Here is an 11079-nt window from a genome sequence, read left to right as displayed (position 1 = left end):
TTTCTTCCACACCGTACACGCTTTGAAGCATTAAGCTGATTTCGACTGTAACTGGTGAGGAGGAATTTTGGACAGACCTAATACAGATATTATTATCTTTAAATACCGCACTGTGAACAAGGGACTCATGCGAATCTCCTCTCACTGTCCAGATAATTCCAAATATCACACAGTACACAGTGATAAAAACATCCATTTTGAGACTCACCCGCCTCGCCTCACTCGATGACTGTATTCTGCTTTTTCCGATTAGGTTCTACAAAAAAATATTATATATACATCACATACGAGTAGAGAAAACCTCGTAATCGTGTGTCACATACTCGAGATTGAATATGGTTTAAGGATTATTCATTTTGGTAAGTGGGCACCTCCAAATTCTTGATTATGCTGTTATGATTCAATTATCAATAGAGTGTTTTTCTTTATACATTAATTGATGTGTATTCTTAAACGTTCCTGAATGTTATTTTCATATGATGTATTTTTAGTAAAGTCAGACACAAGCTTCGATTTGATTTCACTTAAAAATTGCATTATGAATTCCCTCAGCGATTTTAATTTTTCATCATTTTTATGAGGGGGAAAATTCTCAAGTGGGACTACGCTCTTCATGTTCGATTATATCATTTATAAAAAACATAAACCATTAATATTTTCAAAACTAGAATTAACATGACTCATGTTCTATGTTTACAGGAGATTCCATACCTCACTTCCTCCTAAACAATTTTATTTTAAGATGAATTTCAAAGAAAAAGCGCAGTATGCCCATACCAAGATAAGAAGACAGGAGTTATATAACATAAGGATATTTAAGAAACTGAAACTGAGCTTCAACGATCACTTTATGAATTTTAAGCAAAATGTTGAGTATGTGGATTTTAATGTTTAGTTTATTGCACTGCACTTATGTCACTGCATTGACATTTAAACGTCATGATCATCCAGAATATAGACTTATTGAAAAACTTTTCAATGAAAATGTAAACGAGTACAATCCGAATGTACGACCAACACTTGATTATCACAAACCCATCACTGTCAATGTTTCCGTCAACTTAGTGACGCTACATTCTTTAATAGAGAGGTCCCAGACGCTTCGGACCACTGTGTGGATCGATTTGGAATGGACAGACATGCACATGGCTTGGAACCGCAGCCATTTTGCGCATATTGACTCAATTGTTGTTCCGCAAGAAAAACTCTGGGTACCCGATGTATGCATTGCAAATGAAGTTACTAACAACAAGTGTTTGATGAAATCAGAGAAAGGAAAATTACTGCTGGAATATACCGGCAAAGTCACGCTGTGGTGGAATAGAGAGGTGCAGACGAGATGTGATGTGGATATTAGCCGATATCCTTTTGACAGTCAAGTGTGTTCCATTCGTATTGGAACCTGGTACTCCGAGGATGAGAAAGTTAAGCTAACACCAAAGTTCAATGACATAGATTTTAGTAATTACGTCCTTAGTGGAGAATGGGATATTGTTGGATCAAACATTAAAACAGATCTCATAGAAAACGACAAAAATTTTACTGAGCTGGAGTTCTTCATTGTGATGGACAGAAAGCCCTTATTTTATTTGTATAGTACTGTACTGCCAATTCTTCTATTATCGGTTTTAAATATGGCGTGTTTTCTTGTTCCAATTGGGTCCGGTGAAAAAATAGGCATGACAATGGAAATATTTCTAACGTTCGCCGTCTTTATGACTATAATAAGTTCCACAGTTCCTAGATCTTCTAAATACGCTTTTAAATTCGGAATTTTCATGACTATGCACCTTGTGATGAGTGGCATTACGATACTCCTAGAGGTCTTTGTAATTTTTATTTACTATAAACCAAAAGGAACAAAAATGAACAGGGTGTATACTTGGATATTAAATCGTTCCGTTTCAAATGACAAAAATGACAACGAAACAAGAAGTTCATTGCAATCAAACGAAAGTGAAGCGATGATGTGTTTTGGTTGTGAGACAGATTCTTGGCAAAAATTAGCTTTAGAACTGGACAAAGTGTTTGGTTATATTGTGACTATAGTCAACACCTTGTTAATAGTTCTGTTTTTTGTTGCTGTAAATATAGAATGATTTGTGAACAAATATGAATGGTCATTCAATATGAAAAACTTAGAATATTTTTAATATATTACTGAAGACAGAGATTGAATGAAATGATAATTTTAAGACCATATTGAAATTACGAAAATAAATTTAAATAATGCCTATAATATTCTAGAGTTCTGTGATATTACAGGGCAATAAAGCACCAGGCTTCCAGAATTAACATATTTTTTTAGAAAAAAAGAACTTGAATATTTGTTTTATCAAATATTAAAGTGATGATGTTGTTACTTTTGCCGGTTGTCATTAATGGAACATTCCTCTACTAAAATGTTGTGGATTTGAAAATTACAAAATATAAAACCTCAGACCGTGTAGGAAAGGAATCTACAATTTTTGGAAACATTGCCATTCCTGCTCTTTCATTACATTTTATTACCACGATTGTCAAATATTTTGAGAAGTATAATACAATTATGGACATTTCAGTCAGTCAATATGCTTTAATATTTATCAGAAAAATAATATTTTTGACTGAAGTAAAGCTAAGGTTGATATTGATATTTTTCTTGTGAATTCTTGAGAAAGTCCAAAGTCTTTTTTCCAATTTATTTCATACAGATTTACTATATTTTGAACTTATTTCGCATAAACGTACATACATAGAATAAAAAAACGGACTACCTCAGGTAACTAATACGTAAGGCTGTAACACATAATGGTATCAGCTATGCATTTCAGGGCAGAGTTGGATGTGTTTTCTCAATTTCATAATTTCGAATATTTCATTAATACCATCATATAATTCAATACTCCTCTCTTTCATTGCTTGACCTTATAAAATTTTAAAACAAGCAAAATAAAGACAATAGAAATAAACTGAGGCTATAAAACTTTAAGCGTTACCATACCAACCAAGTTTAAGCTTATTTTTGTATTGAATTAAAAATGGATAGAATTTAGAATATCGACAGAGGAAATTCGGACTGGCTATTTAGATAATGTTCAATGCTTCACTTATTTTCATTATACATGTATTTCATTATTCAGAGTTTTTATTTGCTTGTTATTTTTGCTATGAAAGAAAAACTTTTTCATGAAAAATAGGTCATTGACCTACGAGGGGTTATCAAACAGTTCGTGGACTAGCGCCATAAGATTAAAACCGCTTTAGGTACATTAATGAATTTTAAAACATTTAGTTAGCATTATCTTTTCTATCTATAAAATAAACCATAAATCATAAGTTTTAGTTTTTAAATTAATTTTTAATGTTTTTGTAAGCAGTGGTATGTCCAGGCGGTGCAACCTCAAATATGACGTTTTTTCTACCTGAGTGTAACTGAGAAAAACTCTTTTGATATAAGCATTTGTCATCAAAAAATCCCGTTATTTCAGGCATGTGGTACGACACAATTGTTCTGTAAAATTTGCAATTTTCACCCCATTCTGTACGTTCTATGAAATTTTATCGTAAATTTTATATGGAATGTCCAAAAAATTAAGGCTTGAAAATGACGTCAAAAAGGGGGAGGGGTTCCTTTTTCCAGCATTTCTATAAAGTTTCGAACCTGGAAAAACTGATGTAGACTTAAGGAATGTTAAAACGGGCAAAAGAGAAATAAAATGCATCCAGAGCATTTGTTTTTAAATGCCCAAAAAGATTCAGAGAGAGATTCAGAGCGATGAAAGATGCACAGTTAATGTCGATTTGTAGTCAGGGTGTCAAAAGTCAGTCACGTCGAAAAGTGACGCTGATCATGTGTGGTAGAATTTGAACAAGTTAAGTATTCTGGCATAATCAAGTGAGGATCTTTCCCTTTGTTTAGATCCATTTACAATATCACATGCATTGAAAACAGCTGTTCATGACATTATAAAGTCATATAAACAAGATCGGCTTTGGTCCCTACTTAACTCCAGGTAATCCCATCAAGATAAGTGTATGAGGTAAAGAGAGCGGACCATGAGAAACAATGACGTTGTCGGACGTCATGAAACTAAACGGCTACAGCGCCAGGTGATCATATAATGTCTTTTTTTATTTTAGAATAATTTGGAAAATTATCAACGTTTCGAGCTAAAATTTTCAACATCTCTTTAACTTTTCTTGTTTTATGTTTTTTTTTTTTTATATATAAATTTTGTAAGCACAGACTACATAGTATTAATTTTACCGCATCAGTCCACGAACTTTTTGATAACCCCTCGTACTTATCTTAAAATGAAAAATAGCACCACAATCATAGGTCTACAATGTCCAATTCATATCATATGTTCAATAATGGTAGTATTCGGGAATGAGATCGAAATATGATAAATGAATCTTAACTGAACCAATGAGCCGACACAGAATATATATCTGAGACGGGTCTTTGACCCCATCGTAATTAATCTGAACCCATTTGATATCCCAAAAAGCAAAATAGTAGATAACCTTGATAGAAATTTAGTTAATTATTATGGGGAATCCTATCTACCGTAACTGGTGAGTAATTGTGTTTTTAAATGCGATGCCCTTCTATTATTGGTGTGGTGGAGGCCGAAATTGTCCTTCTTGCCAAGCCCGTTAAGACAAGCGATATCCTGATAGGTGAGTATGCTGCAGTGCTGGTTCAAATTTGACTATAATGTAGATTTGTCGGACAATGTACAATTCGACTTAGGGTGCTCATGCTTCCATTTTTTAAAAATAGCCTGAATTTCTCATTGTAATGCTTCCATCCAACTGATATTTATGTCTCAAATATATTAAGTCATCATTCATGCATTCATTTTTACCTACCTAGAGTTTTGCCATTGCATGTGCACAACAGTAACTATGTTATACAATTAAATACACATCTACTTCAAGTTTTATACATATGCATATTATAATGCATTATTGTAATACAACATTGTAAAGCACAACAACTTGTTCTGTATGTATTTTACTTTACACAATTTTTTATCTCACAATTAATACTGCCATTGTAAACAATTGTATCTTTTTCATGCCTCTCTTATGGGGGGGGGGGGGCTTGACTGGAAATAAACTATTGTCTATATATACACTTAAAAATAAATAAGTACTTCTCTGTGAATCCAGCTTTATAACATTTGGATGCTCTGCAATAGATTTCCTGTATTTTAATTAATTCTCAATCTGTATTTATTTACTGCTGTAAAGGTACAGGGTAGCACTATCCTTGCACAATATTTTTTTTTGACTATCACGAAATACTTTTAAGTAAACAGATAAATATATAAGACAAACTTATGTTACAAAAGCCACTGTGAGAATTATATGGATATTCCCCTAAAAATTGTGGCCAAGGGACGTAAGTATCTGAATATTCAGATACTTTTTTGACTTTGAAGAAAGAATACCGAATAAAACTGAAGTTTAATAATCATCATTTTCACGCTGGCTCACTTTTTACGATTATTCAACTATAACATTTTCTTTTTATCCCTTGTAACATGTGCATGTGCCTGTACAATAGAGGGGTGGCAAATTGTGCTAGACTATTTCAAAATATAAAAATCAAATCAGATACTTTCATCTCCCACCTTTCACTTTCTGCTTTCATTGATGCTTAGAAAAGGGGAGGAAACCCGGACACATAGTGACTAAGTACCAACACTTTATGGGTGGATAACTAAATTCCGACTTTATTTTATCATCAGTTTCTCAAAAAATAAGAGGCGAATGATGGCATTGATAACAGGGTAGAGCTTTGATAACGACGAATATTGTGAATACGAACTCAAATATGCGGTAGTATATGATAAATAATTATTTGAACCTGGTTGGATAACTTTTCGGTGATGACATCACTTCAGGATCTGAGATATAGACCCTTTATAAATTTTTAAGGGGTGGGGGGGTGTCTTGTTTCCAAAGGTTTTCGTAAATGTTATAAAAGGGAAATGGGTTTTTTAGAAATAATGGAGAAATGAATGTTTATGTTTGTATGCTAATTGAAAATAATTTTCCCGCACAATATGATTGTCTCTTTATAATTATATTTTATTTTATTTATTTTTTAAGTATTTAGAAGTATGAAATAATTTGTTATTCGCGTACAATATGATTAGTAATTTGATTAGTATTAAGAGGTATGAAAATAATATTTATGCATTTAAAAGAAGTTTTTTTCATTTGTATTGCATTTGATTTTGTAAAGCTACTTTGGCCAAAGTATAGTCAGTTGGCTATTGTTGCTTAGATGAGCGATACGGCTCCTAATAAGCCTTTCTTCTTTAATATAATAGGGCGCGTTATTTTTTTTTTTTTTTCAGGAAAGCTTATCTCATTTTTTTTTTCATCTATTTAACGTTAATACAATTTTTTTGGGAGAAAGTATATCAATGTCATACCAGTTATGTAAATACATATATTTGGGTAGGAAAGATAAAGCATTGGGCTGAGGGACCTTCTACCTGTCTTCTCCTCGTTCTCGATGAGGGTAGATCAGTTCCTCAGTTTTTCGAAAGAAATATAACAAAGCTGTTATTACTAAAATCTTTGTTCAGAATTTTTGTTTTTTACACATTTTTTTTTTCTCAAAATGCGTTAAGTGTCTTCATGGTAAAAAATGGTAAATAATGTTGATGTACACTCTTAACGCACTTTGAAAAAAAAAAACAATTCAAAGTGCGTTGATTTTGTCATAAATTTAACGCATTTTGAAAAAGAATTTCAAGGTGCGTTTTGTCCCAATTTGAACGCACTTTGAAAATTTTTTTCAAAGTGCGTTGCCACAGTGCCTTACTAAACAAGTTTTCATAAGGTCAAAGGTTGAAAATTAACCCGGGGTTCATTTTTCTCCTTTGAAAATTGAGACCCAAAGTCATTGAATTTATACCCAGGGTCATTTTTCAACAGTTTGAAATTTTTTTTCTAATCTCTGATGACCTCAACACGTTGAAAATTGACCCTTTTGAATATTGACCCCCACTACAGAGTTTGGCTGTCTTTGAACTGGGAAGTTGTTTTACGGGATTAATCAGCATCTATATATTTATATTTCGGTTTAAAATTTTTCTCTTTTCAAGAATAATAGAAATAAGCGTATCATCCCGAGTATATATGTACATTTTTTATCAATACACGATTACACTTATTTTCATGCATGGCAACCTTACTTTTGACATCACTTTCTAAAATTCATAGCATCCATAAATAATAACATGTACAAATCTATGAATAGGTGATAAAACAAAAAACCCTGGAAATTCCAGAGGTGGGATCTGGTATCTAGAAAGTGAGCCCTATATATTGATCAGGTGGGCAGAACATTCCATCTAGTCAAATGCAGTATAAAAACAAAAGCAAAACCCTTACAATCAGCATGAAACACATCGGCCAAAATAAATCCAATGATAGGGTGGTTATATTTGTGAAAAAAGGTCAACAAAGCGACCATAGCATTTAAGTACTCCCTGTAACAAACTTATCTGTCGGTAGCCTGCCTCTGCTTAAAAATTAATCGTACTCGGAGCATAACCTTGAGAATGGAATAAGTTGGGATACGTAAACACCATATTATGGCATGTAAAACATTGCATTATTATACTTTTTTGTTATTTTTATTCAAAGAATTTATTATTCTAAAACATATCATTCCTATTCGATAAAATGTGATTTCTATTCCATTAGTTGTTATTCCTATTCGTAAAAATGTGATTCCTTTTCGATAATTTGTCATTTCTATTCGATAAATTGCTATTCCTATTAGAAAAAATATGATAATATGATTCCTATTCCAAAATGTATCATTCATATTCGAAAACATGTGTTTCCTATTGATAATTTTGTCATTCCTATTCGATAATTTTTTCATTCTTATTCGAAAATTATGTGATTTATATGTTATAACGTTGTTGTTCCTATTCGAAAAGATGTCCATTTCTATTCGAAAAGATACGATTCTTATTTAATAATCTTCTTATTCTTATTCGATAATTTTATCTTTCCTATGCGATGTTTTCTTATTCTTTTTCAATAATTGCATTATGGGAAAGAAAGATGATAAAAATAGAACTGGTTGTAAACTCAATTCATATTGATTTAAGGAAGCTCTAAACACTAATGAAAAATGCTTTTTGGGCTTTGAGAAAAATATATAAAGGTGCACATATTCAGTGTATCTAGTTCATTTTCAATATAGGGTGCCTGCCTTATTTCTGCACAAAAAATGTTCAAAGACAATGAACTATTTGTGAACAAATATCACTATTGTTTACTTGCATCGAAAATTAATGGAAAGAATGCATTCAATTACTTAATCTTGGCCTAACATAACATTAAGAATACTTTAATTCAAAAGAAATTGTGTCATTAACTGTAGATTCCCATTTATACTATTTTTCTTCTAAGGGCAGATCACTCTAACTCAATAAAACTAACCTACAAATAGAACTCTTTAGTGTGTAGTGTTTAGAGCTTCCTTAAAAAGTGAAAGTAAGTCTTGGCGGGAATCCTTTGACAGTTGTAGACAAATGAAGCAATACTTCTTTCGTTTTCATTATTCAATGAGCAGGGTCGTTACAGTGGAACAATTCATATTACCCAGACTGCAAATATTGAATTAGAATAAGAAAAAAAGTCGCACAAGAATAATCAATTTATCGAATAAGACAAAATTATCGAATAGGAATTGTTTGTTTTCGAATAAGAATGATATGTTATTCAATAGGAATAACATGTTTATCGAATATAGATCATTTAATTATGGAATAGGAATAACAACTTATCGAATAGGAATGATGAATTATCGAATAGAATAAACTTTTTTCGCATAAGAATAACAACTTATCGAATAGGAATCACATTTTGTCGAATAGGAGTCGAATAGGAATGATATCTTTTAGAATAAGAAAAACAAAATTTTGAATAGGAACAACAAAAAAGTATAATAATGCAACGCTTTACACGCCATACCATATACAGTTGATAGCGGAATATCACTTTACAAATAAGGAGAGTTCACTTTAGAAAAGATGAAATCATTACGTTTCTTATACAATATAGTTGTCAGTTGTCCTTCATCGTCCATAGTCAGTAAAACTTCAAAATATGAAACAGTTGTGGCACATTCAGTGGTGTCTTTAATTTCAAATTCAATGGGATATATCGAGTCGACATATGAACTAAAGTAACTATTGTTTCTTGATCATACGTCATCGATGTATCAAAATGACGAATTGAAGGCCAAAGCAAGTGTTTTCTTCTTCTCATGTAATTTTTTTAAGATAAATTCTTCTTCATAGAAATTTAAAAACAGCCCGGCTAATAAAGGAGCACAATAAGTGCCCATCGAAATTCCAAAATTTTGTTGGAAGACCCGGTGTCCGAAGATTACAAAAACGGTGTCAATTAGGAACTCCAGCTTCCTTTTAACATCAACTTCAGGATACTTTAAGGTAGAATCAGGGTGATTTTTAACAACGTGATTTTGTTGATGACCTATTACAAGATACGAAAATTTCCGACTTCCATTTTTATTGAGGAAGCAGTTGTCCATGATAAAATGTAGAGTTTTAAATATGTCATAAGGAATGCTTGTAAAGAGTGTACAAAAGTCGTACGTTTTGATTTTACTGACTTTTGAAAAAATTGTCGATTTCAAATTTTCTATAACTTCTTTAGATATTTTTTAGAATCCACATCTGATTTACAACACCTATAGAATGTGTTGCACTAGATCGGAATATTTATCTTAAAAAAAAAACACCCGCCCTTCTCTTCCCCGCTTTGGAATAAAATGGTTGTCCCTTAACTTATATAAACTTGTCTTCATAATATCTGACAAATCGATATACCTGTCCAACAAATACGGGTCAACATAATATTCTGGCAAATCGACAAAATTTTCTAACAATTCAACATATTTATCTGACCAAATAATTAATGACCAGTTGTCTTCTGACTAGTCGACATCATTAACATTTAACACGCATTCTCTGTAAGCACCAAAAAATCTTGGAAACGACATGTCTCGGATTTTGATGAAATTTGCACCACAGGTGTGTCTTGGTACAAAACTAGCAAATATGGAGTCGGAAGTTCCACACGTGCACTCGGTTGCCATGGAGACGGATCCATTGAATTTGGCCCTTTTGGCCCTTTTTGACCAAATGAAAACATGAACATTGAGGAAATGTAAATAAATATTTATCGGTATCTAATACACTCAAACAAAAATCATTGGATCATATGATAACATGAACTTTCAAGGTACACAGGGCATATAATCATTTATTCTAGAAATATTCCCACTCTAAGAAAAAAGGTCATGCAAACTGACATGGTTTCTGAAAATTTGAAAAATGGGGAATTTAGTATTTTTTGAGACCTTTAAGGCTAAATAAGAAAAATTGTCCGCGGAAAATTTCCATATCTTATGTGTGTTTTTATACTGGAGAATTAGTAGTGTCATCTCATGAAAAAATATCGGTGGGCTTTTAATCCTATTTTTAGTAATATCTATCTATAAATAGATTTATTTTAGAAAAATGTAAAAAATCAAATTTTGGCAAAGTTTTAGATGTCATTGCTGGATAATTAGGAAGTATATTGTAAAATTTAAGATGTTAATGACAGTAGCTGGACACCACTTACTGGAGTGGACAATGGTTGAAGGGGATTCCCATTTCTATTTATAGTATCAAGACCTAAATATAGATATGTCTCTGAATATTAGGAAAAATGACAGTTTTATGCTAATTGGAAGCTTGATAGAAAAAGTCTTAACAAATATTAAGCTTTCTACAATATGCATTTAAAAAAGAAAATGTGTTTGCACAATAATTGATACAATATTGAGGATCGACTCTTGTTTCTTTTTATAGCAACAATGGTCTAAAAATAGATTCCTCGAATTATCGAGAAAATGTAGATTCTTGCACTTTTTCAGACAATGTTGGATGGAAAAAATGCAGACTAACTGTTATAAACCTAGTGCGACTGACAAGTACTAGAAACCATTTACTGAAATACACACTATTGGAAGGGGGTTCC

At 32.0% G+C, this 11079-nt stretch overlaps 1 protein-coding gene across 1 annotated transcript; it reads left to right on the top strand.

Annotated features, from left to right (window-relative positions):
- Positions 1–740: 740 nt before the first annotated feature.
- LOC133179400 (neuronal acetylcholine receptor subunit alpha-3-like) lies at positions 741–2277 on the top strand. Its single transcript, XM_061314165.1, has one exon. The coding sequence runs from the start codon at positions 867–869 to the stop codon at positions 2097–2099; it is 1233 nt and encodes a 410-aa protein (XP_061170149.1). The 5' UTR covers positions 741–866; the 3' UTR covers positions 2100–2277.
- The last annotated feature ends 8802 nt before the right edge of the window (positions 2278–11079 follow it).

Source organism: Saccostrea echinata, unplaced genomic scaffold (assembly GCF_033153115.1).
Source record: "Saccostrea echinata isolate AGI-Se365-2 ecotype Australia unplaced genomic scaffold, CSIRO_AGI_Sech_v1 ptg000004l, whole genome shotgun sequence".
Lineage (NCBI taxonomy): Eukaryota > Metazoa > Mollusca > Bivalvia > Ostreida > Ostreidae > Saccostrea > Saccostrea echinata.
Note: the sequence above shows the minus strand (reverse complement) of the source record. Positions and strands in the feature narration are given on the sequence as shown.

Bases quoted from the DNA above. Each gene is read 5' to 3' on its own strand.
- LOC133179400 (XM_061314165.1), top strand. From the start codon at position 867: ATGTTGAGTATGTGGATTTTAATGTTTAGTTTATTGCACTGCACTTAT.